Raw genomic sequence first — 26,872 nt, 5'->3', positions numbered from 1 at the left:
CGATGCAGAAGCCGGGGTTCCATTCCCCATTTCGAAAAAAATAGAGTATTGCATACGCTCTATTGCAAGCTTATTGTACTACGAATTTTCTTTGATGTGTAAAATGATTCTCAAACTGTTCACAGAGAAAATTTTATATGTTTGTACTGGGGAAGCAAGCACTATGAAAATTAATCACATCTGCGCGCAAAGAAAAGAGAGGAATACTTGTGATATGCAACATTCCCAAAGAAATCAGCTGCGAAATTTTGAATATATATGTGAGAAAGGTACAAAGCATATACTATATATTTGCATAAAAAGGCGAAGTTTGTACTGCAAAAATATTGCAGTGTTGTCCTTGGCTGAAGTCCGGGTGCTAGTTGCTGATTTTTTTTTTCCAACAGGAGTCTCTCACAAGTCACAAAGTCACAACCTATGTTAAGCCCTGGGCTAAGCCCTGGCTGCTAGTTTTTGTCGAGTTTGATTGGGTTTCCGCGAGTTTGTCTCCCCGCCGCCGCCGCCGCTGCCGCCGCCACAGCTTCTCGGCGCCGCCCCACTCTCCTCGTCTCCGCCAAATCCGTGCCCCCTCAGTTCCGACGCCGCGCATCTCCACCGCCGTAGTCCACCTCCTCCACAGCCGTGCCCGCCGCTCCCCGCCGCCCCCCTCCGTTCCTTCCCTTTTCCGCCCCATCCCAGCAGCCCGCCGAGCGCAGCTGCCAAACCCCCTTGCCGCCGCCGTTTCTCGCCGAACCTCGTCTTCCTCACTGCGCGTTACTAGTTTTGTCGGGTTCCTGTATTAGGTTTGGATTTGGAAGACATGGCGGAAGTGGAGGATAAGCTCAAGGACTACGAGATCAAGAAGGAGGGCGAGGCTGAGATCCTCATGCTCAAGAGTAACGCCGTCTTCTTCAATCCCGTGCAGGTATCTCAAAAGTTCATATTTTTTTCTGTGCTTTTCTGTTACACGCTCTGGACGAGGGATTAAATCCGCAGTCCTCGAGTTGTTAACCTGTAGGGCGTAGGCTGTACTGCTGTAGTGATCGTATGTATTGTTGCAGTCACGGCTGGCTTCTAGTTGATCGGCGCGTAGCAGGTTCAGAGCTATGAGTCACTTTTAAGGATCCTAAACAGGGTGATGGGTGGCGAATAATGTGTGATTGTGTTTGGTTCGGTAGGCAATTGATCTCGTTGTAACACGGTGGTGGTTTCTTGGTAGCTAAAGTACCTTTTTCTTATTCTCATTTATGTTAGCGTTCCGCAGTAGACTGTTTTAATCGCCAGAGGAAGATGCCAAAGCCCCTAACAGCTAATCTTCTTTGTCTATGTGGTATTATGGTACTGCTTAAAGATATTGGATTGATCTGTAAAGGTATCAAATGGCAAGACTTGTCTTGGTTCTGTAAAACAAAATTTTGAAAAGTGTTTCAAGGGTAAGCCCTTACCTTTTGCCATAGAGAAGCATGCTTTTCTTTTATAAAGAGAGACATGCTTATGGGTCTTTTTTGTGAAATAATAACTACTATTCATAGTTAATATTATGAGGTCAAATATTGGCCATGTTGGCCAATATCTCGGGCTATGGTGTCCGACATGTACCAACCCAACATTTCAGAACGACATTTTACTGGGATCGATTGGTGCTGGCAGACGGCAATGCAAATGTTATATAGATGCCTGGTTAACAACGGCTGTTTTTTCCTTAAAGCTAAAGGGAAACCACATACCATAAACTTAGTGATAACCCCACAGTCAACCATCATGTGTATTTGTCTTAAGTTCAAGTTTACTGCTTTGTTTAGGTACACAACAGAGATATGTCCATTGCTGTTTTAAGGACATTCGTTTCCAAGCGTAAGGAAGAGCATGAAGCACTGCTGAATAAAAAGAATAAGTCGCATAAGAAAGGCAACCAGATCGAAACATCTGTTGTAAATGGAGATGCTGCGTTAACTAGCGAGCATGACAAAATGGACGTTGTTAATGAAAAGGAGCCAAATCAGGCTACAAATGAAATAGAAGATGCTTCAAAAGAAGCAAAGACACCTTCCTGGAAAGTAACCAGAGAGCTTAAGCCACCAGTTGTTCTTGAGGTGAGGCATCTCTTACAGATAAAAGATGTAGAATCTATTTCTGTTTTGATTATTAAAGACATTTATCAATTATTTATTACCATATTAGCACTACCTGATATCGAATTTGCACTGACAAAAAAATGCAGGCTTTAGCTGCTTCTGGGTTGAGGTCTCTTCGATATGCTCGCGAAGTCGATGGATTAGAAAAGGTAGTTGCTCTGGACAATGATAAAGGTAATGCACATGTTTCTCAATTTTTTTCATGCTAATGTTACCAATTCCGCTGTGCTTGCATTGAATATGTGGATTTCTTTCTTCAGCCTCTGTTGAAGCTTGCAAGAGGAATATAAAGTTCAACGGGTCTGCTGCTATTAATAAGGTGGAAGCACACTTGGCTGATGCTCGAGTTTACATGCTCACACATCCAAAAGAATTTGATGTGGTAAGGCTTCTAAATACTTTAAATTTGAATTTGCTACGGCAGTACAGGACGGTTGCTTATTCTACACTCTATCTGCTAATTTATGATAACTCTGGGAGATTCTCAGGCAACCTAGGTTGTGGATTGTTTCCTTCTTCGCCTATTTGTTTATTTATTTATTTTATGTGCATACTCAAGCAGTCTATTGAACATTGACCAAATCCAACTTTCTTGAATGTTTTTTTAGGTTGATCTTGACCCTTATGGGTCACCATCTGTATTCCTCGACTCAGCTGTACAGGCCGTTGCTGATGGTGGGCTGTTGATGTGCACAGCCACTGATTTGGCAGTTCTGTGTGGAACTAATGGAGAAGTTTGCTACTCCAAGTATGAGCTGTACTTAGTAAAAAAGTTTCAACTACACAGTACATGTTTTGTTCTTCTGTAAGTTGTAACATTCAATTCTGTTGTGTAGGTATGGTTCCTACCCAGTTAAAGGCAAGTATTGCCACGAAATGGCTTTGAGAATCCTCCTTGCGAGTATTGAGGTACACAAGTCCAACGCCAATTCCAGAGTTATTTCACTCTGAACTTTCGTTACGCTTAACCATGATCAAGGATGAGCTATCATATAAAATATATGTTATCCAATTGAACAATTCGCAAATTTCAAAGTAGATTCAGTCACAAGTTTTTCCTGATGGACCCGTAAATTTAACTCTAGTCCCCATGTTTCATCCTTTGCTATATTAATTCTTGACGTGCTTACTATTTTCTCTTTACATCAGAGCCATGCAAATCGGTACAAGAGGTATATTGTGCCTGTTCTCTCAGTGTTTATGGACTTTTATGTCCGTGTATTTGTTCGAGTATTCACGTGAGTTCCTTTTACCTCATTTAGTTTTCCTTTTCTATTTAAATACTCTATTCTTTTCATTATTTGGTTGTACCTGGTAATGTTTCTAATTAAGCACTACATATGGGTTTCGCTGCAGTTCTGCGAGTGAAATAAAGAATACCCCCCTTAAACTTTCTTATGTATATCAATGTGCTGGTTGTGATTCTTTCCATCTTCAGTCCCTCGGGAGGACTGTTACAAAGGTATGCTTTGCACACCTTTAACCCCTTCAGTATAAGTTCCCTCAGTTCAAATCGGCAATCTGAAGCTTCTTTCTTCCTTGCTCTTTCTGTATGAACTGAAGAATAACAGCGTGAAGTATGCACCTGGTATTGGACCAGTTGTTCCTCAAGAGTGCAATGACTGTGGAAAGAAATTTAATGTGGGTGGACCAATATGGTCCGCTCCTATTCATGATCAAGATTGGGTACTTTCCACGCTGGCGGATGTTAGGCCAATGAAGGACAGATATCCTGCATACAACAAAATTACTTCAGTTCTAACTACTGTATCAGAGGTATTGCTGTAGCTATTATCTTTCTTTTCCCAAGTTGTGCATATGCGATTATGCAAAGGCGGCCTGCCAATTCTTAGTGTTATTGTGTGAACAGATTGATGGTACTCTTGAGAATATTAAACCGTTAGACCATAGTATACAACTTTCAAGAATTATTAAGCACTGATGCTTGAATGAGATATTAATCATGCCCCATGGTAAAGATGGAGGCACACAGAATGCAGTAGGCACTATAGGTGTACTGTACTAAGCACCCATAAAACCAGTGGCACAAATATGTACAAATTGTAACCCCCCCCCCCCCCTTCAGTTTTGCTATTTTGGCAAAAGAATGTGATTGTATATGGGTTCTGCAAAAAAAAATACTTATGTTTGAGCACAGTTTGCCAACACAGCATTTCAATATCTTTTTGTTGGTTTCATTAAGTTTTCAGGAAAAAAAGAAGTAAAGTTCACATGAATTTTGTAAATACTTGAGCATTTCCAAAAAAAAAAGGGTAACGTTCACACATATTTTGTATAGGTTTCGTACATGTTTTTCCATCAAGTTTGTTATGGCCATTTAATAAAAAATTGAACCACTATAAACTTCATTGTAACTTGTATGCAAAGTTTGATGAAATCATGAACCCTTAGAAGTCGTTTGGTATCCATCATTTGGGCCTGGAATCCTGAAATTCATTTTGGAATTCCATAGGTGGGCTGTTTGGTTGCCACAGAATTGGGCCGTCATTTCATTTAGGAAATCCAGCAAAATGATGCCATGGGTAAACACGATTCCGAGTTGAGACCTGTCATTTGTGTTTCTCTATGGAAGCCATTTACAAATTCACTATTGAATTCTGCTGTCATTTGCAATTCCTGTGGCAACCAAACAAGTGTCCATTTCTGGAATTACAATGTAAATGAAATGAATACATGTATTCATTTCAAAATGCTACAAACGAAATGAAAGCCTGGCTTCCAAACGACTTCAATTGAAACCTGATAAGAAAACTAAATAAATAAAAAAATAGTTTCATATATGTTGCATTTGAGTTTTAACAAATGAAAATATGAAATTTCAAAATACATTCAACATTGATCTTGTTTGATGAGCTCGTAGAGACAAAGACGATGGTGAAAACGGATCACGAATCAGACACCTGGTTCAAAATTGTCTTTTCTTAATTTTATTTTTTAAAACTGCGTATGGATTAAATGATGGGAGACAGAGGAAGTGGACTGCAGTTTGATTAAAATAGCGCAAAAATAACTGAATGATTGAATCTGGATCGGTAATTGAAAATCGAAATTTGCCGTCCAGTGAACTGACTACTCCAGCTACAAGTAACTGAACATTTCCTGGCTGGTCCTTCCCCTTTTGCTTGATAAAAGGGTGAAGGATGTATATCGAAGCCTTGGTTGTAGCAAAGGTTTGGGACGATTTTGCAGCAATTCAGGCTATCTAGCTGAGCATTTGATTGTTGCGTCCCGTTCGTAGTTGCAGAGAAATTATATACAATTGATGAATTATTATGTTCACTCTTTTAACTTCATCCATGTCTTTTGCTATGCAGGAATTGCATGACTTTCCATTGTTTTTTAGTCTCCACAGCATATCTGGTACTGTCAAGTGCACATCTCCATCTGCAGTCATGTTCCGGTCAGCAGTTATAAATGCAGGATATCAGATCTCAAGCAGTCACGTTAATCCGCTTGGGCTGAAGTCTGATGCCCCTTGGGAAGTTATTTGGGACATCATGCGCTGCTGGGTAAATATTGATTATTACTGCTTTTGATCTTAACTTTCATTCAGTTTAGCCTGTGAACTTTTATTAACCTTACAACGTCTTGGAAACATAGGTGAAAAATCATCCTATCAAGGAACAACCGCATGACACTCCAGGCACGGCAATCCTTTCAAAATCGCCACAGATAGAGGTATCCCATCTGTTGAGATTACAATGCCCCCTGTACATCATTGCATGTGAACAGAATTGTATTTTCACTCTTCGATTCGTGTTTTTCGTAGGCAAATTTCTCTAGAGCAGTTGCTGCACTCAGCAAGGCTCAGACGAAGAAGGTGAAGCGGTTCCTTCCAAACCCAGAAAGCCACTGGGGCCCGAAGGTCAGGGCAGGTCGGACAATTACTAGCAAGCATATCTCTCTGTTAGGCGCAGAGGCTATCAATGGGGCTATCGGTCACCAGGAGGCCAATGGAGCGGTGACCACCGATAAGCCAGCTTCAGATACTGGAGGGACTGTTGTTACAGATGAAGTGAATGAACCTTCAACCAAACGCCAAAAAACCAGCGATGGTGAACAGCCTACCGAACCTTGATTGACATGGTCATCTTAACATTTGTTCTTTTCGTCTTGATATCGCTCTGGTTGTTTGTTGCTTGTGAGCTGGCAGACTTGATATCAACCGCGGTGACATATTTTTGGCACATGAATTTTGATACGGACTATTTCACTAGAGATTTTAATATATTTTCCTTTATGTGTATGATGTGCCAATTGTTGGTTATTAGGTACTCCCTCCTCCGTTCCTTTTTAATTGACTCAAATTTAGTACAAACTTGTACTAAATTCGAGTCAATTAAAAAAGAACGGAGGGAGTAGGTGTGACGAATACAGCTATACAACAGAAAGGCTATGGCCTCTCGAAAAAAGGGTTCTTATGCTGTTGTATCCAAGTGGAATGCAGCATGTTGCTGTGGCATGTCAATCAAAAAAGCATACGAAGGAAATATTTCTGAAAATTAAGAGGGTATTTGCTTCTGTAAATGTGATCACTGCTTGACCATGTTTTATTGTGGAATGCAGCATGCTGTGGCATGTCAATAAAAAAAGCATAGGAAGGAAATATTTCTGAAAGCCCAGGGGATATTTGCTTCTGTAAATGTGATCACTGCTTGACCATGTTTTATTGTGGAATGCAGCATGTTGCTGTGGCATGTCAATCGAAAAAGCAATCGAAGGAAATATTTCTGAAAGTCAAGGGGGTATTTGCTTCTGTAAATGTGTTCACTGCTTGACCATGTTTTATTGTGACGCAAAGGACACAGGAGCACATGTGCTAGAGCATCTCCAACGCTGGCGACCCAAACGGATGCGTTGAGCCATGTGTTTTAGACAGTTTGGGTGGACATGCGGACAGAGTCCGGTGTCCGCGTGTCCGTTTGGGTCGCGCGCTGCACCCAACGTGGTTAGATTTGGGTCATGGCCATAGAAGTTGCTATTTGTTTCTAAATTCACAATAAAAACAAAAAAATCATAAAAAATATATAAATAAGTTGAAATGCCACCACCTCCGCATAGGTTAGGCGAGATCGGTAGAAGCCATGGGAGAAGAAATTGCAGATATGAGTGTAGATGTCCAATGACAATGGCGGTCACGCCTACATATAGCGAGAAAGAGCGGGAAGACGAAGACTGGAAGCGGTGGAAAGAGCGAGAAGACAGCGACCGAACACGTTGCCTGACTGCCTCGGGAGATGAGGCGGTCCATTTCTTTGCCAATGCTGTCCCGCGTCGTAGATGCCGAATTAGTAATTTGATTACGTCAGCGCTACGAATTAGGAAGGTTGGCTGGGTACGATTTTGGCGCCGGCACTCCCATAACATTTTAAAAGGGTTTGAGGGTTCCGAGTGCAGACGCTCTAAAGTGGATTGCTGCACATACATACAGGGAGTTTTTGACACGTATGCTCCCTTTATTTTGAAATGCATGTTAGATATATTTTGAAATGTCAAAAAAATTGAAACAAACATTTGGCACGTACATCTTCATGTGCTACGTGCTCACAAAGTCATTTCATAAAAAAATGATTTGTCGTGTGGCATGTGTAAAAAGACAAATTCGGAGCTAAACAAGGCTTGTCACAAGATAAATTTTCTCTTTTTCACGTAGACTACAATTTTTTTTTTTCGTGAAACTTGACAAACACATATATTATTGAGATTTATATGTAATTTTTTTGTCTAATTTTTTTAACACTTAGAAATATATTTTTATGGTAGAGAAATCATATGCACCCGGGAGAGATTCTGATACATACACACTTAACATGTTCCCGTCTAAACCCACAGTTTTCCTTCAACCACCAGTAAAACCAGAGGAGTTTTTGGGCCGTGGGCAGTCTGCTGAATGCTGAACGCATGTGCATAGTCCAAACTCCAACAAAGTCGACAGCAAGTCTACAAGGCCGCAGAGCGAGCAGCCTTGTCCTGGTCCAAGAAATTACTTCATCTACAAGTACCCCTGCAGCGTCTGCGTGCGTGCACGCCGCAAGCAGAGTTGGTGCCGGTGTACCGCGGTGGCAATGGTCTGTTCTGTGCGTAGCGTACGGCCATCGCAGATAGTCAAAACCCACGGCGCGCTCTGCAGCCTCTTGTCGGGCGTCCAAATGTAACGTTCGTTCACGTGCGCTCGTATGCAGTACTCACTCCGTCCACAAATAAGTGTACATTTGGGTTTTTAGATAAGTCAAACTTTATTAATTTTGACCAACTTTTTAGGGAAAAGTAACAACATTTATGACACTAAACTACCATCACTAGATTCATCTCAAAATATAGTCTCATAATATAGTAATTTGATGTCACACATGTTGATACTTTTTGGTAAAAAAGTGGTCAAAATTCTTAAAGTTTGACTTATCCAAAAACCCAAATGTACACTTATTTGTGGACGGAGGGAGTATGCCGTATGCGTATCCGACTGCGCACACATGCGGTCTAGTTTTCTGGAAGGCTGCTCAGTCTACCGGCAGATTTTCCCAGGAGCCAGACGATCAGACGCGAGGGGTGAAGAAAATAGAGGGTTTGGAATGATGAGTGTGCAGAATAATTTGCAGCCCGATGTGTGAAACCAAACCAAGTCGTCGCCGTTCGTGTGAGCGGGCTGCCGGCGCCATGCGTGCTCAGCGTCGTCCGCGAGCGTGGCATGGCAGAAGGTTGACGACTGACAGAGGGCCCGCCGCACGTGGTCTGGCTGCTGGCCGGCACGCCGAGACGCCGGCCGTGAAGCGCCTACGTACCTGCGTCTACGTGGCCGGCCACCACGGCGACGTGACGCGCCACCCACGGGCAGGGCAGGGCAGCGCGCGGTGGATGACGGTCCCGTCCGCACTCCGCAGCCGCGTACGTACGTAGCGGGCGGCCGGGGTCCGTTCGGCGCGTCGAAATCAGCGGGGCGGATCCAGGTCCGGTTGGTGGGGGTGGGTGGGCCCACCATGCCCACGTGCGATGTTGAGGGTTGTCCCTTGCCGCTCGCCGGCTCATCGGCTGGACCGGCACCGGCCGGAATGCTGTTGGCCACCGCGCGCGCACCGCCGTGGCGGGTCAATGGTCAGCGTCACGGCCCATGCCCGCTCCTGTCGCGGCCGCCAGTACGTGCAGCGTCCATCTTAATGCACGCACGTCGGTGTACATGTGCTGGATCGGTTCAGCTCCACCGGCACGACCAGGCCTCACGTGCGCTTGCCAGCCGTCAGTGCGTGGAAGATCTGGCTAGGCACCGGGCGTGCGACGGAACGCGAGGTGCGCGGAGGAGTTTCGTCAGGTGACGCGCGCGCGAGGAGTTCGACGAAACGCACGCTCGTGGGAGCGACTAGATCGGCGAGCGTGCGGCCGCCGTGTCCGCCGGCCGCTGTCGTCTCCCTCCACTACGCGCGCACTCGGCAGGCAATCACGGCGAGCGAGCGTCCGCGCCGACCGGGTAGCTTTAAATTTGTCAATGCCATGCCCGTCCGTGCGTTCTCGCACAAATCCCGCCTCCCCCCCCCATCTCGCGCGGCCGGATTCATCATGCCATCGCCCAGCCGGTGGCGCTGAAACCTATTTGCACGACGAGGAATGACTCCTCCGTCGGCTCCACCTGCCGGCCGGCCGCATGCAAGCGCTCGAGTGCAGGGGCGAAAGATCTGGGCTTTCTATCATCTGTCGCATCCGCGCGCACGGGTGCTTGGCTCCATCCGCTCGGTGTTCTCGAGTACAAATGATGACCCGCCCGTGCCACCTAGTGCTCGCTGTACTCCGCCCGTCAATCTCGTTTTGCGCTGCACGGACTGATGGACTTGTCATTTCCGTCCATCTTGATAGCATAGCATGGCGTGACTGCTCGCTTGCTCGCTCACTTGTCTGCCTGCCCACTGCCTCGTGTCGTCTTCGTTGCGGTTCTATCCTCGCATAGTGGCATTCATGTCTAGTATTTGCCCCTTTAACGGGTGCGCAGATTTACAATGGAACTATTGCCCTCGTGGTCTACATATTGTTTTCCCTTCGTCTGTTCATAAGCTCTGCTATGGCGACGAATAGTTACCTCAGGTCAGTGAAGTCTGTTCAACGGTACGCACCACTGCTAGATCTGAGCTATATATTTTTTCCTCGACAAGGAGATCGGAGATTTACACAATGGTACGACTAGTATTAGTTGTCTCTCCACTATTACCGTTGTAGCATATGCACAACAAGACTTAGGCCTAGTTTGGCAACAAAGTTTTTCTGAAACTGAAGTATTACAAAACTGAAGTATTTTTGCGCATAGGGAAAAATACTGCAGTTTCTTGATACTATAGTATTTCTCAGTTTTGACAAAAACTTCAAGGCGTTTGGGAAGTGCTATTTTACCATCCCTTTGACCACGTTGGATGTATGATTTCTTTTGACATATAGATGTGTGCATGGCCATTGTATGCATGGTTGTTGGGATCTGCACTGGATTCATGCACGAAACTACGATAACAAGAGGCCAGTTCATACGAAGATACTGCGGAGTGCCAGCCTACTTGATCGATGTATGTCTATATGGACACCTTGACCGATAATGTTACGGCAAAGTCCCACTACTCTGTCCTGCCTGCGGCAACGAGCGTTGCCACCAAAGTCCCGCATAGATTGGATGCAAGGAGATCATGCTCTTCTACAAAAGCTCCCTCGCCAGCCGGTGGCAGGACCAAACCAAAGAAAATAGATAATAGATGAAAGATGAAAGATAAATATCTTTCACTCTTTCTCCTTTGCTCATGGCTGGAGCGATCTGATTATCAAGAATATAGGCGGCGGCAACAGCTCAAAGTAGCGAGCTAGGCGACAGTGTTTTTTTTTTTAATCTCTTTCTCCGTTTTAGAAAAAAGAGGTATGAAGTTGTTTTTGCAATACTTCAAAAATACCACAGTTTTAGGGATACTGAAGTATTAATACTGCAGTTTTTAGTCGTAGCCAAACACATCAAAGTATTTGAAACCGTGGTATTTTAAAAAACTGTGGTATTGCACAAATACTTCAAAAAAAACTTTGCTACCAAACGCAGTCTTAGCGCTCGGAAAACATAAGCAGTGGTGTGTTCCGTTTTCTTTCCTTCGGGGCGTCCCACGAACAGGTCAAATGTACATAGGGGGTGTTTGGATCGAAAAGTGTATTTGACACATGAGCACCAATGCTCCTGACTTTTAAAAATCATATTTTTTGGATTTCAAAAAAAATGAAATTAAATACCCACACACATATAAATATTTTGAAGGTACGGTAGAAATTTTAGAGAAAAATATGTTATACTTTAAGCTATACAAAAAAGACAAATTGCTGACAAATATATATATCTATACGTAGCCACAAATTTGTTTTTTTTTTCTGTAGCTCAAAATACAATGTAATTTCTACCGAAAAATTGCATAAATATTCAGAACATGTGTATGTATTCATGGAATAAATGTGATGATTTTTTGAAACGCAGAAATACAGTTTTTAAATATTTTAAAAACTGAGAGCACTGGTGCTAATGTGCACCAAATTTGCTTCCGTGTTTGGATACTCTTAATTCCGTTTTGTTAGATTATATCGTAGTCGATTTATATTTCTTATAGTTAGGGTTAGTCGTCCGCTCCATATCTATACTTTGTAATCTGATCAATCAATCAAGCGATCAACAATTGTAATCTTACTTGGTATCAGATATCGATCCTCTCTAGGGTATGGCCCCTCCATCCAAACCGCTGCCACTCGACTACTTCGAGTGGCGCGCCGCCGTAACCGCCGCCAAAACCACCACCACCAAAGCCTCTACCTCTCTAGCTAGTTCTAGCTCCTCCTCCCTCTACCCTCTCCTACACTGATGTTTTCCCTTTTATCCCAATCACATTAGATCTTGTGTCGGGAATCCCGAAGGTTGGGGCTAGACAAACCCAGATCCACATCTGGCATAAACCTAACCTAGATCTCTAGAGCCTAAAAGGTGAAAATCGGTAACGCAACAGTGACTCTACGATAGAAAGCAAATATATTACAACTCTTAACAGAGTTAAGATCCAAATTTATTACACATTTTAACAAGCAACGGAAAGCAAATTATGTTATTCTAAATAAAAAAGACTACAAAGGGCCTAAGAGGTCATAACATAAGGGGACGTCCCAGCCCATAAGTCTCAGGCTGCTGCCTGGGAACACCAAACTACTCGTCGACGTCAAGGTAGAAACAACCATCTATTGGAGGGACTTCGTCTGAAACAAAATATACAAAGCTGAGTACGGGGACTCAGCAGACTTAGTACAACCTATTAGCAAAGCGGGTATAAGAGGCTTTATGTGGATCTTATTTTGCGTAAATCCAGTTTTCCTTTGTAAACAAGAGGGAGCAGAAACCCGTCTATTCATATCATTTTCAAAAGGGATAAGAGAGCGATAACAACTCTAGCTCTATATATCATCAGGTTGAATCCACCGAATCTTCATCATCTACTGAACCTATCAACTAGGATCACCCCCTCGATATCCTAAGAAGGGATCCTTATTCACACTCTTGATATCAAGTTTTATGATTAGATTCAAGTTATCTATGATCACACGTCCTTTCCTAAGTCGTCCGTAACCGTGGACATGGTTATTTGAAAATATTTTACCCTGCAGGGGTGTACAACTTTACCCACACGCGTCGACCGACTCTTAGTGCCACTAGTATAACACACTTCCTTCCTGTGTCGGCAGAGGGTGTGATACGTCTCAAACGTATCTATAATTTCTTATGTTCCATGCTACTTTTATGATGATACTCACATGTTTTATACATACTTTATATCATTTATATGCATTTTCCGGCACTAACCTATTGACGAGATGCCGAAGAGCCAGTTGATGTTTTCTGCTGTTTTTGGTTTCAGAAATCCTACAAAGGAAATATTCTCGGAATTGGACGAAATCAAAGCCCAGGGTCTTATTTTTCCACGGAGCTTCCAGAAGACCGAAGAGCATACGAAGTGGGGCCACGAGGGGCCGTAACCATAGGGCGGCGCGGCCTGCATGGGGCCCGCGCCGGCCTATGGTGTGGGGTGATGACCCACAAGTATAGGGGACCGCAACAGTCTTCGCGGGAAGTAAAACCCAATTTATTGATTCGACACAAGGGGAGATAAAGAATACTTGAAAGCCTTAACAGAGGAGCTGTCAATTCAGCTGCACCTGAAAACAGACTTGCTCGCAAGAGTTTATCAGTAGTAACAGTTTTATAGCAGTAGCAGTGGTGAGATAGTAGCAGCAGAGTAACAAAGACAGCAGTAGTGATTATAGTAAACAACAGGATTAAAATACTGTAGGCACAGGGATGGATGACGGGCGTTGCATGGATGAGAGAACTCATGTAACAATCGAAGCAGGGCATTTGCAGATAATAATAAAGCGGTGTCCAAGTACAAAGCAATCCATAGGCATGTGTTCCGTATGTAGTCGTACGTGCTCGCAATGAGAAACTTGCACAACATCTTTTGTCCTACCAGCCGGTGGCAGCCGGGCCTCTAGGGAATCTACTGTATATTAAGGTACTCCTTTTAATAGAGTACCGGAGCAAAGCATTAACACTCCGTGAACACATGTGATCCTCACATCACCGCCATCCCCTCTGGTTGTCCCGATTTCTGTCACTTCGGGGCCTTTGGTTCCGGACAGCGACATGTGTATACAACTTGCAGGTAAGATCATAAAACAATGCATATTATGATGAAATAATAACATGTTCAGATCTGAGATCATGGCACTCGGGCCCTAGTGACAAGCATTAAGCATAACAAGTTGCGACAATATCATCAAAGTACCAATTACGGACACTAGGCACTATGCCCTAACAATCTTATGCTATTACATGACCAATCTCATCCAATCCCTACCATCCCCTTCAGCCTACAGCGGGGGAATTACTCACACATGGATGGGGGAAACATTGCTGGTCGATGGAGAGGCGTCGGTGGTGATGATGGCGATGATCTCCTCCAATTCCCCGTCCCGGCGGAGTGCCAGAACGGAGTTTCTGGTCCCGAGACGGAGTTTCGCGATGTGGTGGCGTTCTGGAGGGTTTCTGGCGATTTCGACTTCCTCCTCGCATTTTTTAGATCGAACCCTTTAAGTAGTCCAGAGGAGGGCATCGGAGGCCAGCCGAGGGGGCCACACACTAGGGCGGCGCGCCCCCCTGGGCCGCGCCGGCCTGGTGTGTGGGGCCCTCGGGCCTCCACCTGGCTTGCCCTTCTGGCTCCGCGAGTCTTCTGGTAAAATAGGCCCTTTGGTATAAATTCCGAGGATTTTCCCGAAAGTTGAATTTCTGCACAAAAACAAGACACCAGAGCAATTCTGCTGAAAACAGCGTTAGTCCGTGTTAGTTGTATCCAAAATACACAAATTAGGGGCAAAACAATAGCAAAAGTGTTCGGGAAAGTAGATACGTTTTGAACGTATCATGGGGCCCCTGCGCCGCCTCCAACTCTGCCCTTCCGCCTACTTAAACTCTCCATCGCGAAAACCCTATTACCGAGAGCCACGATACGGAAATACTTCCAGAGACGCAGCCGCCGCCAATTCCATCTCGGGGGGATTCAGGAGATCGCCTCCGGCACCCTGCCGGAGAGGGGAATCATCTCCCGGAGGACTCTTCATCACCATGATCGCCTCCGGATTGATGTGTGAGTAGTTCATCCTTGGACTATGGGTCCATAGCAGTAGCTAGATGGTTGTCTTCTCCTAATTGTGCTATCATGTTAGATCTTGTGAGCTGCCTATCATGATCAAGATCATCTACTTGTAATGCTACATGTTGTGTTTGTTGGGATCCGATGAATATGGAATACTATGTCAAGTTGATTATCAATCTATCATATATGTGTTGTTTATGTTCTTGCATGCTCTCCGTTGCTAGTAGAGGCTCTGGCCAAGTTGATACTTGTGACTCCAAGAGAGAGTATTTATGCTCGATAGTGGGTTCATGCCTCCATTGAATCTGGGACAGTGACAGAAAGTTCTAAGGTTGTGGATGTGCTGTTGCCACTACGGATAAAATATCGATGCTTTTTCTAAGGATATTTGTGTTGATTACATTACGCACCATACTTAATGCAATTGTCTGTTGTTTGCAACTTAATACTGGAAGGGGTGCGGATGCTAACCCGAAGGTGGAATTTTTAGGCATAGATGCATGCTGGATAGCGGTCTATGTACTTTGTCGTAATGCCCTGATTAAATCTCATAGTAGTCATCATGATATGTATGTGCATTGTTATGCCCTCTCTCTTTGTCAATTGCCCAACTGTAATTTATTCACCCAACATGCTATTTCTTATTGGAGAGACACCACTACTGAACTGTGGACCCCGGTCCATTCTTTTACATCTAAATACAATCTACTGCAAACATTGTTCTTTACTGTTCTTCGCAAACAAACATCATCTTCCACACTATACATTTAATCCTTTGCTTACAGCAAGCCGGTGAGATTGACAACCTCACTGTTACGTTGGGGCAAAGTATTTTGATTGTGTTGTGCATGTTCCACGTTGGCGCCGGAATCCCTGGTGTTGCGCCGCACTACACTCCTCCGCCAACAACCTTCACGTGGCCCTTGAATCCTACTGGTTCGATAACCTTGGTTTCTTACTGAGGGAAAACTTGCTGCTGTACGCATCACACCTTCCTCTTGGGATTCCCAACGGACGTGTGCTTCACGCGTATCAAGCTCTTTTTCTGGCGCCGTTGCCGGGGAGATCAAGACACACTGCAAGGGGAGTCTCCCACATCCAATCTCTTTACTTTGTTTTTGTCTTGCTTTGCTTTATTTTATTTACTGCTTTGTTTGTTCTCTATATCAAAAACACAAAAAATTAGTTACTTGCATTACTTTATTTACTATCTTGTTTGCATTCTCCATATTAAAAAACACAAAAAAATTAGTTACTTGCATTTACTTTATTCTGTTATCATGACTAGTCCTGTAGCTGTTACTCTATCACCAGAGGAATCGATCTTTACTTTTAAACAAGGGAGTGAGGAGAGTTTTAAAGAAGCTTGGTCTAGAATTTTTGATTCTTATAGTAAAACTGAATCTAAAATGACTCTAAGTTTGCTTCTTAGTAACTTTTGTTTTGGGCTTATTCTTCACTATAGATATGCCTTAGATGCTGTAGTGGGAGGAGATTTCCTTCACTGTGATGGGGATCAAGCTTTTAATGCCATAAGAAAAGTGGTTACATCATCTAGCTCCGCTAATAATTTTGATTCATCTCTTGCTAGCATTCATAATAGATTAAACACCCTCGAGACAAATATATCTTGTTTAAAAGAAGGGTACAACCAGATTCGTGAATATTATGATTATGTTCCAGTAAGTTTTGAACCTTCAATGTGGGTGCCTACTATTAAAGTTGCTATTTGTGGTGAAACTTTTCATGCCCGTTGTGATATTATGTCTGACTTTTGCCTTATGCCTAAAAGTATTTACGAATCTTTGACACTTTGGGAACTTACTGAAGGAGGAGAAGGAATAACTCTTACTGATAACTCTGTTATAATTCCTAAGGGAATAGCTGAAGGTGTGTTCAAAACCTTTCTTGGAAGAACGGTATCCACTGATTATCTCGTTGTTGAATGTGTAGGGACAGGACAAATCACACTTGGAAGATCCCTGCTGAAACTCGTGGGGGCAATCATAGATGTGGGGAAAGGCACTCTAAATTTTACCTCTACACCCGGATGTGGTCATATATTCCCTAAACCAAAGAGTAAGAATAAGAGTAAGAAGGGTAGGCGCAAAGCCCCTGGTAAGAATGTTAATGCTTCATCTCTTGATAATACTTGATTCACACTTTCTGTGCCTAGCTGAAAGGCGTTAAAGAAAAGCGCTTATGGGAGACAACCCATTATTTTACTTCTGCACTTTTATTTTATATTTGAGTCTTGGAAGTTGTTACTACTGTATTAACCTCTCCTTATCTTTATTTTATTGCATTGTTGTGCCAAGTAAAGTCTTTGATAGTAGGGTTGATACTAGATTTGGATTACTGCGCAGAAACAGATTTCTTACTGTCACAAAATTGAGCAGCCCCGTCTGTAGGTAACTCAGAAAAATCTGCCACTTTACGTGCGTGATCCTCAGATATGTATGCAACTTTCATTCAATTTAAGCTTTTTCATATGAGCAAGTTAAGTGCCCCAGAAAAATTCGTCTTTACGGACTGTTCTGTTTTGACAGATTCTGCCTTTTATTTCGCATTGCCTGTTTTGCTATGTTTGATGGATTTCTTTGTTCCATTAACTTTCAGTAGCTTTTTGCAATGTCCAGAAGTGTTAAGAATGATTATGTCATCTCTGAATATGTGAATTTTTGATTATGCACTAACCCTCTAATGAGTTTGTTTTGAGTTTGGTGTGGAGGAAGTTTTCAAGGGTCAAGAGAGGAGGATGATACAATATGATCAAGAAGAGTGAAAAGTCTAAGCTTGGGGATGCCCCCATGGTTCATCCATGCATATTTCAAGAAGACTCAAGCATCTAAGCTTGGGGATGCCCAAGGCATCCCTTCTTCATCGACAACTTATCAGGTCACCTCTAGTGAAACTATATTTTTATTTCGTCACATCTTATGTGTTTTATTTGGAGCGTCTGTATGTTTTTGTTTTTGTTTTTGTTTGAATAAAATCGGATCCTAGCATTCTTTGTTTGGGAGAGAGACACGCTCCGCTGTTGCATATAAACACATGTGTTCTTAGCTTTACTTTTAATGTTCATGGCGAAGGTTGAAACTGCTTCGTTCATTATTATATGGTTGGAAACATAAAATGCTTCATGTGGTAATTGGTATAATGTCTTGAATAATTTGATACTTGGCAATTGTTGTGCTCAAATAGATCATCTTTAAGCTCTTGCATCATGTACTTTGCACCTATTAATGAAGAACTACCATAGAGCTTGTTGAAATTTGGTTTGCATGATTGGTCTCTCTAGAGTCTAGATATTTTCTAGTGAGGTGTTTGAACAACAAGGAAGACAGTGTAGAGTCTTATAATGCTTGTAATATGTTCTTATGTAAGTTTTGCTGTACCGGTTCATACTTGTGTTTGCTTCAAACAACCTTGCTAGCCAAAGCCTTGTATTGAGAGGGAATACTTCTCGTGCATCCAAATCCTTGACCCAAAAATGATGTCATTTGTGTCCACCATATCTACCTACTACATGGTATTTCTCCGCCATTCCAAAGTAAATTACTTGAGTGCTACCTTTAAAATTTCATTCTTTGTCTTTGCAATATATAGCTCATGGGAAAATAGCCTTAAAAACTATTGTGGTAAAGAATATATGTAGCTTATGTATCTTATTTCTTATAAGTTGCTTGTTGAGCGGTAACCATGTTTCTGGGGTGCCATCAACTATTACACCTTTGTTGAATATCATGTGAGTTGCTATGCATGTTCGTCTTGTCTAAAGTAAGGGTGATTTATCATGATCAAATGGTTTGAGTATGCATATTGTTAGAGAAGAACATTGGGCCGCTAACTAAAGCCATGTATCATGGTCGAAGTTTTAGTTTGGACATTAATCCTCAATCTCTTATGAGAACATTATCTGTTGTTGAATGCTTATGCGTTAAAGAGGAGTCCATTATCTGTTTTCTATGTTGTCCCGGTATGGATGTCTAAGTTGAGAATAATCAAAACCGAGAAATCCAATGCGAACTTTCTCCTTAGACCTTTGTACATGCGGCATAGAGGTACCCCTTTGTGACACTTGGTTGAAACATATGTTATGCAATGATAATCCATGTAAATCCAAGCTAATTAGGACAAGGTGCGAGCACTATTGGTATTCTATGCATGAGGCTTGCAACTTATAAGACGTCTTATGCATAACACATATGAATTATTACTACCGTTGACAAAATTATTTCTATGTTTTCAAAATAAAAGCTCTAGCACAAATATAGTAATCCATGCTTCCCTCTACGAAGGGCCTTTCTTTTACTTTTATGTTGAGTCAGTTTGCCTACTTCTTTTTTATCTTAGAAGCAAACATTTGTGTCAACTGTGTGCATTGATTCCTACATACTTGCTTATTTGCATTCATCATATTACTTTGTGTTGACAATTATTCATGAGATATACATGTTGAAGTTGAAAGCAACCGCTGAAACTTATATCTTCCTTTGTGTTGTTTCAAAACTTTCTACTAAGAATTTATTGCTTTATGAGTTAACTCCTATGCAAGTCTTATTGATGCTTATCTTGAAAGTACTATTCATGAAAAGTCTTTGTTATATGATCCAGTTGTTTAATCATTGTCTTTACCATTGCTTCGAATCACTGCATTCATCTCATATGCTTTACAATAGTATTGATCCAGATTATGATAGCATGCCACTGATACGTCTCCAACGTATCCATAATTTCTGATGTTCCATGCTTGTTTTATGACAATACTTACATGTTTTGCTTGCACTTTATAATGTTTTTATGCGTTTTCCGGAACTAACCTATTAACAAGATGCCACAGTGCCAGTTCCTGTTTTCTGTTGTTTTTGGTTCCAGAAAGGCTGTTCGGGCAATATTCTCGGAATTGGACGAAATCAACGCCAAAGATCTTATTTTTCCCGGGAGGCTCCAGAACACCGAAGGGGAGTCGGAGGAGAGCCAGGGGGCCACCACACATGTGGGCCGCGCGGGCTGGCCTCTGGCCGCGCCGGCCTATGGGGAGGCCACCCTGTCGCCCCTCCTGCGCCGCCTCTTCGCCTATATAAGCCCTTTCGACCTAAAAACTCGAGACCAATTGACGAAACTCCAGAAAGACTCCAGGGGCGCCGCCGCCATCGCGAAACTCCAATTCGGGGGACAGAAGTCTCTGTTCCGGCACCCTGCCGGGACGGGGAAGTGCCCCCGGAAGCCATCTCCATCGACGCCACCGCCTCCATCATGCTCCGTGAGTAGTTCCCCCATGGACTACGGGTTCTAGCAGTAGCTAGTTGGTGCTCTCTATTCCATGTACTTCAATACAATGATCTCATGAGCTGCCTTACATGATTGAGATTCATCTGATGTAATCGGTGTTGTGTTTGTTGGGATCCGATGGATGATACATTATGATTAGTCTATCTGTAAATTTGTGAAGTTATTGTTGCTGCAATCTTGTTATGCTTAATGCTTGTCACTAGAGCCCGAGTGGCATGATCTTAGATTTAAGCTCTATACTTATTGCTTAGATTGTATCGACAAGTTGTATGCACATGTCACTGTCCGGAACCAAAGGCCCCGAAGTGACAGAAATCGGGACAACTGGAGGGGATGGCGGTGATGTGAGGAGCACATGTTTTCACGGAGTGTTAATGCTTTGCTCCGGTACTCTATTAAAAGGAGTACCTTAATATCCAGTAGATTCCCTAGAGGCCCGGCTGCCACCGGCTGGTAGGACAAAAGATGTTGTGCAAGTTTCTCATTGCGAGCACGTACGACTATATATGGAAAACATGCCTACATGATTAATGAATTGATGTTCTATCTTAATGCTTTATCAATCCTGTCAATTGCCCAACTGTAATTTGTTCACCCAACACTTGTCACTTATTGGAGAGTTACCACTAGTGTAGATCGCTGGGAACCCCGGTCCATCTCTCATCATCATATACTCGTTCTACATGTCATTGGAAGTAGTATCAACTATTTTCTGGTGCCATTGCTCTCATATTGCTATTCTTTCTTGCCGTATTCTTGTTACTACTGCTCTCATATTACTGCTACTTTCGCATCACCCCTGTTACTAGTGCTTTTCCAGGTGCAGCTGAATTGACAACTCAGTTGTTAAGGCTTGTAAGTATTCTTTACCTCCCCTTGTGTCGAATCAATAAATTTGGGTTTTACTTCCCTCGAAGACTGCCGCGATCCCCTATACTTGTGGGTTATCAAGACTGTTTTCTGGCGCCGTTGCTGGGAAGGCATAGCTCTACTCATAAGTTCACCTGGGGAGTACACTCTACCTCTCTCTCTGTTTTTATTTTATTTTATTTCGTTTTACTTAGTTTAATTTTGTTTAGTTTATTTGTGCTTAGTTTATTTCTGTCTAGTGTGATTTTGCTTAGTTTACTTTTGTCTAGTTTCTTTTTGTCTTGTTTTATTTTTCTCATATATCCAAAAATCCATAAAAAATTGAAAAATCGAAAAATTAAAAACTGTTGTTATGGGAGAACCTACAACCTATTTGGAGCTTATAGAATATTATAATAATTATAGAGAATCAAGAACTGGTAAAGTAATGAGTGCTGTGATAGAAAAATTGAATACAATTGCTAAAATCTTGCTTAAACGCCATGATATAAATTGTTGCTCTCAACAGGACACTAAACATCTTAAATTTCAATGTGGCTTTAGTGAGGAATTTTTAATTAAGAACTATAATCGGAATAGCTATATTCATTTTGGGTTTGAAGAGGTAGAACAATTTGTCATATTTATGGGAGCCTCTGAGATAGAATCCTTCATGGTTGAGAATTATGAAACTTGTGTTGTTTGTAAGGACCTTAAAGATTATGTCTCTTATATCCTTAATTTTTGCAATGAAAGTTACAGTGATAATCCTTATATCATTGATTATAAAGAGAGACTCATTAATGCACAAGAATGCACTCACAATTTGCAGGAACCTGTGGAAGAAGAAGCTGATGAACCTGAAAGCTCATTGGATGAAAAAGAAGGGGAGAGTGATGAACAAAAGGAGGAAGAATGGATTAGCTACCCATGCCAACCTTCTAATGAGAGTAACTCTTTATCTCTTACACTATTTGATTGTCCTCCATGCTTACCGAAAGAGGTTGAATGTTATGCTCCAGTGGAATCTCTTGAAATACTACCTATGAGTAAAACTTGTGAGAATAATTATGCTACTGTTATTTATGATAATCCATGCTACTTTGATAAATCTTATGATAATGCTTTGTTTGTGCCTGATGTCGAAATGCATGGTACTAAAGAATTTTGCGTAGCAAATGTTTATGATAAAGCTCTTGATGATGGTCCTATGCTACTTGATAATATTAATTGTACTACTAATGAAAATGGGATTGGAGAATTCTTGACTTTATCTATGAGTCCCATATCTCTTGAGATTGATCAATCATCTTGTTATATTATTGATAAAAGTGGGTTTGAAAGTTTTGATCCCACTATCTTTGAACTTGATAAAAATTATGTGTTTATGAATCATGAAAAGTATGCTGCATGTGATAGTTATATTGTTGAGTTTGTTCATGAAGCTACTGAAAATTATTATGAGAGAGGAAAATATGGTTGTAGAAATTTGCATGGTACTAAAACACCTCTCTATATGCTTAAAATGTTGAAGTTACTCTTGTTTTATCTTCTTATGCTTGTCACTTTGTTCTTCATGAATTTATTTGTGTACAAGATTCCTATGCATAGGAAGTGGTGAGACTTAAATGTGTTTTGGATTTGCCTTTTGATGCTCTCTTTTGCTTCAACTCTTATTTCTTGCGAGTGCATCATTAAAATTGCTGAGCCCATCTTAATGGCTATAAAGAAAGCACTTCTTGGGAGATAACCCATGTGTTTATTTTGCTACTGTTTTGTTGTGTTTTGGAAGTTGTTACTACTGTAGCAACCTCTTCTTATCTTTATTTTATTGCAATGTTGTGCCAAGTGAAGCCTCTAATCGAAGGTTGATACTAGATTTGGATTTCTGCGCAGAAACAGATTTCTATCTGTCACGAATCTGGGCTGTTTTCTCTGTAGGTAACTCAGAAAAATATGCCAATTTACATGCGTGTTCCTCAGATATGTACGCAACTTTCATTAGTTTTGAGTTTTCTGATTTGAGCAACGGAAGTACCTCTGTAAAATTCGTCTTTACTGGCTGTTCTGTTTTGGCAGATTCTGTCTCTGTTTTTTGCATTGTCTCTTGTGGACTTTAAGTAAGGCTTTCTAGACGTGGAGAGCTGTAGCTAATGTTTTATTGAGTTCTTGCAATGTGTCACTACAGGACCAAGGTGGATTCAAGTTTTTTTGAGTACTAACCCCTCTAATGAAGTTTATGAGAAGTTTGGTGTGAAGGAAGTTTTCAAGGGTCAAGAGAGGAGGATGATATATGATCAAGAAGAGTGAAAAGTCTAAGCTTGGGGATGCCCCCGTGGTTCATCCCTGCATATTTCAAGAAGACTCAAGCGTCTAAGCTTGGGGATGCCCAAGGCATCCCCTTCTTCATCAACTTATCAGGTCACTTCTATTGAAACTATATTTTTATTCGGTCACATCATATGTGCTTTACTTGGAGCGTCTGTGTGCTTTAATTTTTGTTTTTGTTTGAATAAGATCAGATCCTAGCAATCCTTGTTTGGGAGAGAGACACGCTCCGCTTTTTCATATGAACACTTGTTCTTCGTTTTACTTTTAATGTTCAATGGTAAAAGTTGGAAGCTACAATACTTATGGTTATTTGGTTGGAAACAGAAAATGCCTCATATTGTCTTGGATAATTTGACACTTGGCAATTGTTTTGAGCTCTCAAGTAGATTATAATTAAGTTTTTTCATGTAGTTTAAACCTATTAGTGAAGAACTACCGTAGAGCTTGTTAAAATTGGTTTGCATGATTGGTCTCTCTTAAGGTCTAGATAATTTCTGGTAAAAGTGTTTGAGCAACAAGGAAGACAGTGCAGAGTATTATAATGCTTGCAATATGTTCTTATGTAAGTTTTGCTGTACCGGTTCATACTTGTGTTTGCTTCAAATAGCCTTGCTAGCCTAAGCCTTGTATCGAGAGGGAATACTTCTCATGCATCCAAAACCTATGCCATTTGTGTCCACCATACCTACCTACTACATGGTATTTCTCCGCCATTCCAAAGTAAATTGCTTGAGTGCTACCTTTAAACAATTCAAAATTTATTACCTCTGATTTGTGTCAATGTTTTATAGCTCATGAGGAAGTATGTGGTGTTTATCTTTCATTCTTGTTGGGCAACTTTCACCAATGGACTAGTGGCTTCATCCGCTTATCCAATAATTTTGCACAAAGAGCTGGCAATGGGATTCCCAGTCCCAAATTAATCAAACTAAATAGACACTCCTCCATGGTATGTGATTGTTGGACGGCACCCGAAGGATTCGGTTAGCCATGGCTTGAGAAAGCAAAGGTGGGGAGGAGTGTCATCATAATAAAACTAAAATAAAAAGGCACTCCTTCATGGTATGAGATTGTTGGCAGGCACCCGAGGATTCGGTTAGCCATGGTTTGTGAAAGAAAGGTTGGAAGGAGTGCCACACAAAAATAAAATAAAATGGGAGCCGCTCTTTGAAGGTTTGTCTGGCAAGGGGGTTAGAGTGCCCACTACCATTCGTTGACAACAACAAACACCTCTCAAAACTTTACTTTTATGCTCTCTTTATGTTTTCAAAACCAAAGCTCTAGCACAAATATAGCAATCAATGCTTCCCTCTGCGAAGGGCCTTTCTTTTACTTTATGTTGAGTCAGTTTACCTACTTCCTTCCATCTTAGAAGCAAACACTTGTGTCAACTGTGCATTGATTCTTACATACTTGCTTATTTGAATTCATCATATTACTTTATATTGACAATTATCCATGAGATATGCATGTTGAAAGTTGAAAGCAACTGCTGAAACTTATATCTTCCTTTGTGTTGCTTCGATGCCTTTACTTTGAATCTATTGCTTTATGAGTTAACTCTTGTGCAAGACTTTTGATGCTTGTCTTGAAAGTACTCTTCATGAAAAGTTTTGCTATATGTTATCTATTTGTTAGCAACTATAGATTATTGCCTTGAGTCACTTCATTCATTTCATATGCTTTGTAATAGTATGATCAAGGTTATGTAAGTAGCATGTCACTACAGAAATTATTCTTTTTATCGTTTACCTACTCGAGGACGAGCAGGAACTAAGCTTGGGGATGCTGATACGTCTCCAACGTATCCATAATTTCTGATGTTCCATGCTTGTTTTATGACAATACTTACATGGTTTGCTTGCACTTTATAATGTTTTTATGCGTTTTCCGGAACTAACCTATTAACAAGATGCCACAGTGCCAGTTCCTGTTTTCTGTTGTTTTTGGTTCCAGAAAGGCTGTTCGGGCAATATTCTCGGAATTGGACGAAATCAACGCCAAAGATCTTATTTTTCCCGGGAGGCTCCAGAACACCGAAGGGGAGTCAGAGGAGAGCCAGGGGGCCACCACACATGTGGGCCACGCGGGCTGGCCTCTGGCCGCGCCGGCCTATGGGGAGGCCACCCTGTCGCCCCTCCTGCGCCGCCTCTTCGCCTATATAAGCCCTTTCGACCTAAAAACTTGAGACCAATTGACGAAACTCCAGAAAGACTCCAGGGGCGCCACCGCCATCGCTAAACTCCAATTCGGGGGACAGAAGTCTCTGTTCCGGCACCCTGCCGGGATGGGGAAGTGCCCCCGGAAGCCATCTCCATCGATGCCACCGCCTCCATCATGCTCCGTGAGTAGTTCCCCCATGGACTACGGGTTCTAGCAGTAGCTAGTTGGTACTCTCTACTCCATGTACTTCAATACAATGATCTCATGAGCTGCCTTACATGATTGAGATTCATCTGATGTAATCGGTGTTGTGTTTGTTGGGATCCGATGGATGATACATTATGATTAGTCTATCTATAAAGTTTGTGAAGTTATTTTTGCTGCAATCTTGTTATGCTTAATGCTTGTCACTAGGGCCCGAGTGGCATGATCTTAGATTTAAGCTCTATACTTATTGCTTAGATTGTATCTACAAGTTGTATGCACATGTCACTGTCCGGAACCAAAGGCCCCGGAGTGACAGAAATCGGGACAACCGGAGGGGATGGCGGTGATGTGAGGATCACATGTTTTCACGGAGTGTTAATGCTTTGCTCCGGTACTCTACTAAAAGGAGTACCTTAATATCCAGTAGATTCCCTAGAGGCCCGGCTGCCACCGGCTGGTAGAACAAAAGATGTTGTGCAAGTTTCTCATTGCGAGCACGTACGACTATATATGGAAAACATGCCTACATGATTAATGAATTGATGTTCTATCTTAATGCTTTATCAATCCTGTCAATTGCCCAACTGTAATTTGTTCACCCAACACTTGTCACTTATTGGAGAGTTACCACTAGTGTAGATCGCTGGGAACCCCGGTCCATCTCTCATCATCATATACTCGTTCTACATGTCATTGGAAGTAGTATCAACTATTTTCTGGTGCCATTGCTCTCATATTGCTATTCTATTCTGTGTTATCTGTTACTACTGCTCTCATATTACTGATACTTTAACATCAACCATGTTACTATTGCTTTTCAGTGCGAGCTGAATTGACAACTCAGTTGTTAAGGCTTATAAGTATTCTTTACCTCCCCTTGTGTTGAATCAATAAATTTGGGTTTTACTTCCCTCGAAGACTGCCGCGATCCCCTAGACTTGTGGGTTATCAGCCACTTCAGAAATTATCTTTGTTATCGTTTACCTACTCGAGGGCGAGTAGGAACTAAGCTTGGGGATGCTTGATACGTCTGGAACGTATCTATAATTTCTTATGTTCCATGCTACTTTTATGATGATAATCACATGTTTTATACACACTTTATATCATTTATTTGCATTTTCTGGCACTAACCTATTGACGAGATGCCGAAGAGCCAGTTGCTGTTTTCTGATGTTTTTGGTTTCAGAAATCCTACAA

At 41.9% G+C, this 26,872-nt stretch overlaps 1 protein-coding gene across 1 annotated transcript; it reads left to right on the top strand.

The window, feature by feature from the left end:
- The first annotated feature begins 431 nt into the window (after positions 1 to 431).
- LOC127296022 (tRNA (guanine(26)-N(2))-dimethyltransferase 1) lies at positions 432 to 6,381 on the top strand. The gene is made up of 12 exons (XM_051326040.2): positions 432 to 904; positions 1,782 to 2,072; positions 2,201 to 2,288; positions 2,375 to 2,496; positions 2,723 to 2,862; positions 2,951 to 3,023; positions 3,264 to 3,352; positions 3,471 to 3,576; positions 3,678 to 3,890; positions 5,450 to 5,644; positions 5,736 to 5,813; positions 5,905 to 6,381. Exons 1-12 carry the CDS (start codon positions 800 to 802, stop codon positions 6,211 to 6,213), a joined length of 1,809 nt encoding a protein of 602 aa, XP_051182000.1. The 5' UTR covers positions 432 to 799; the 3' UTR covers positions 6,214 to 6,381.
- The last annotated feature ends 20,491 nt before the right edge of the window (positions 6,382 to 26,872 follow it).

Source organism: Lolium perenne, chromosome 4 (genome assembly GCF_019359855.2).
Source record: "Lolium perenne isolate Kyuss_39 chromosome 4, Kyuss_2.0, whole genome shotgun sequence".
Classification (NCBI taxonomy): Eukaryota; Viridiplantae; Streptophyta; class Magnoliopsida; order Poales; family Poaceae; genus Lolium; species Lolium perenne.
The sequence above is the reverse complement of the archived record's forward strand: the minus strand, read 5'-3'. Positions and strand labels throughout refer to the sequence as shown.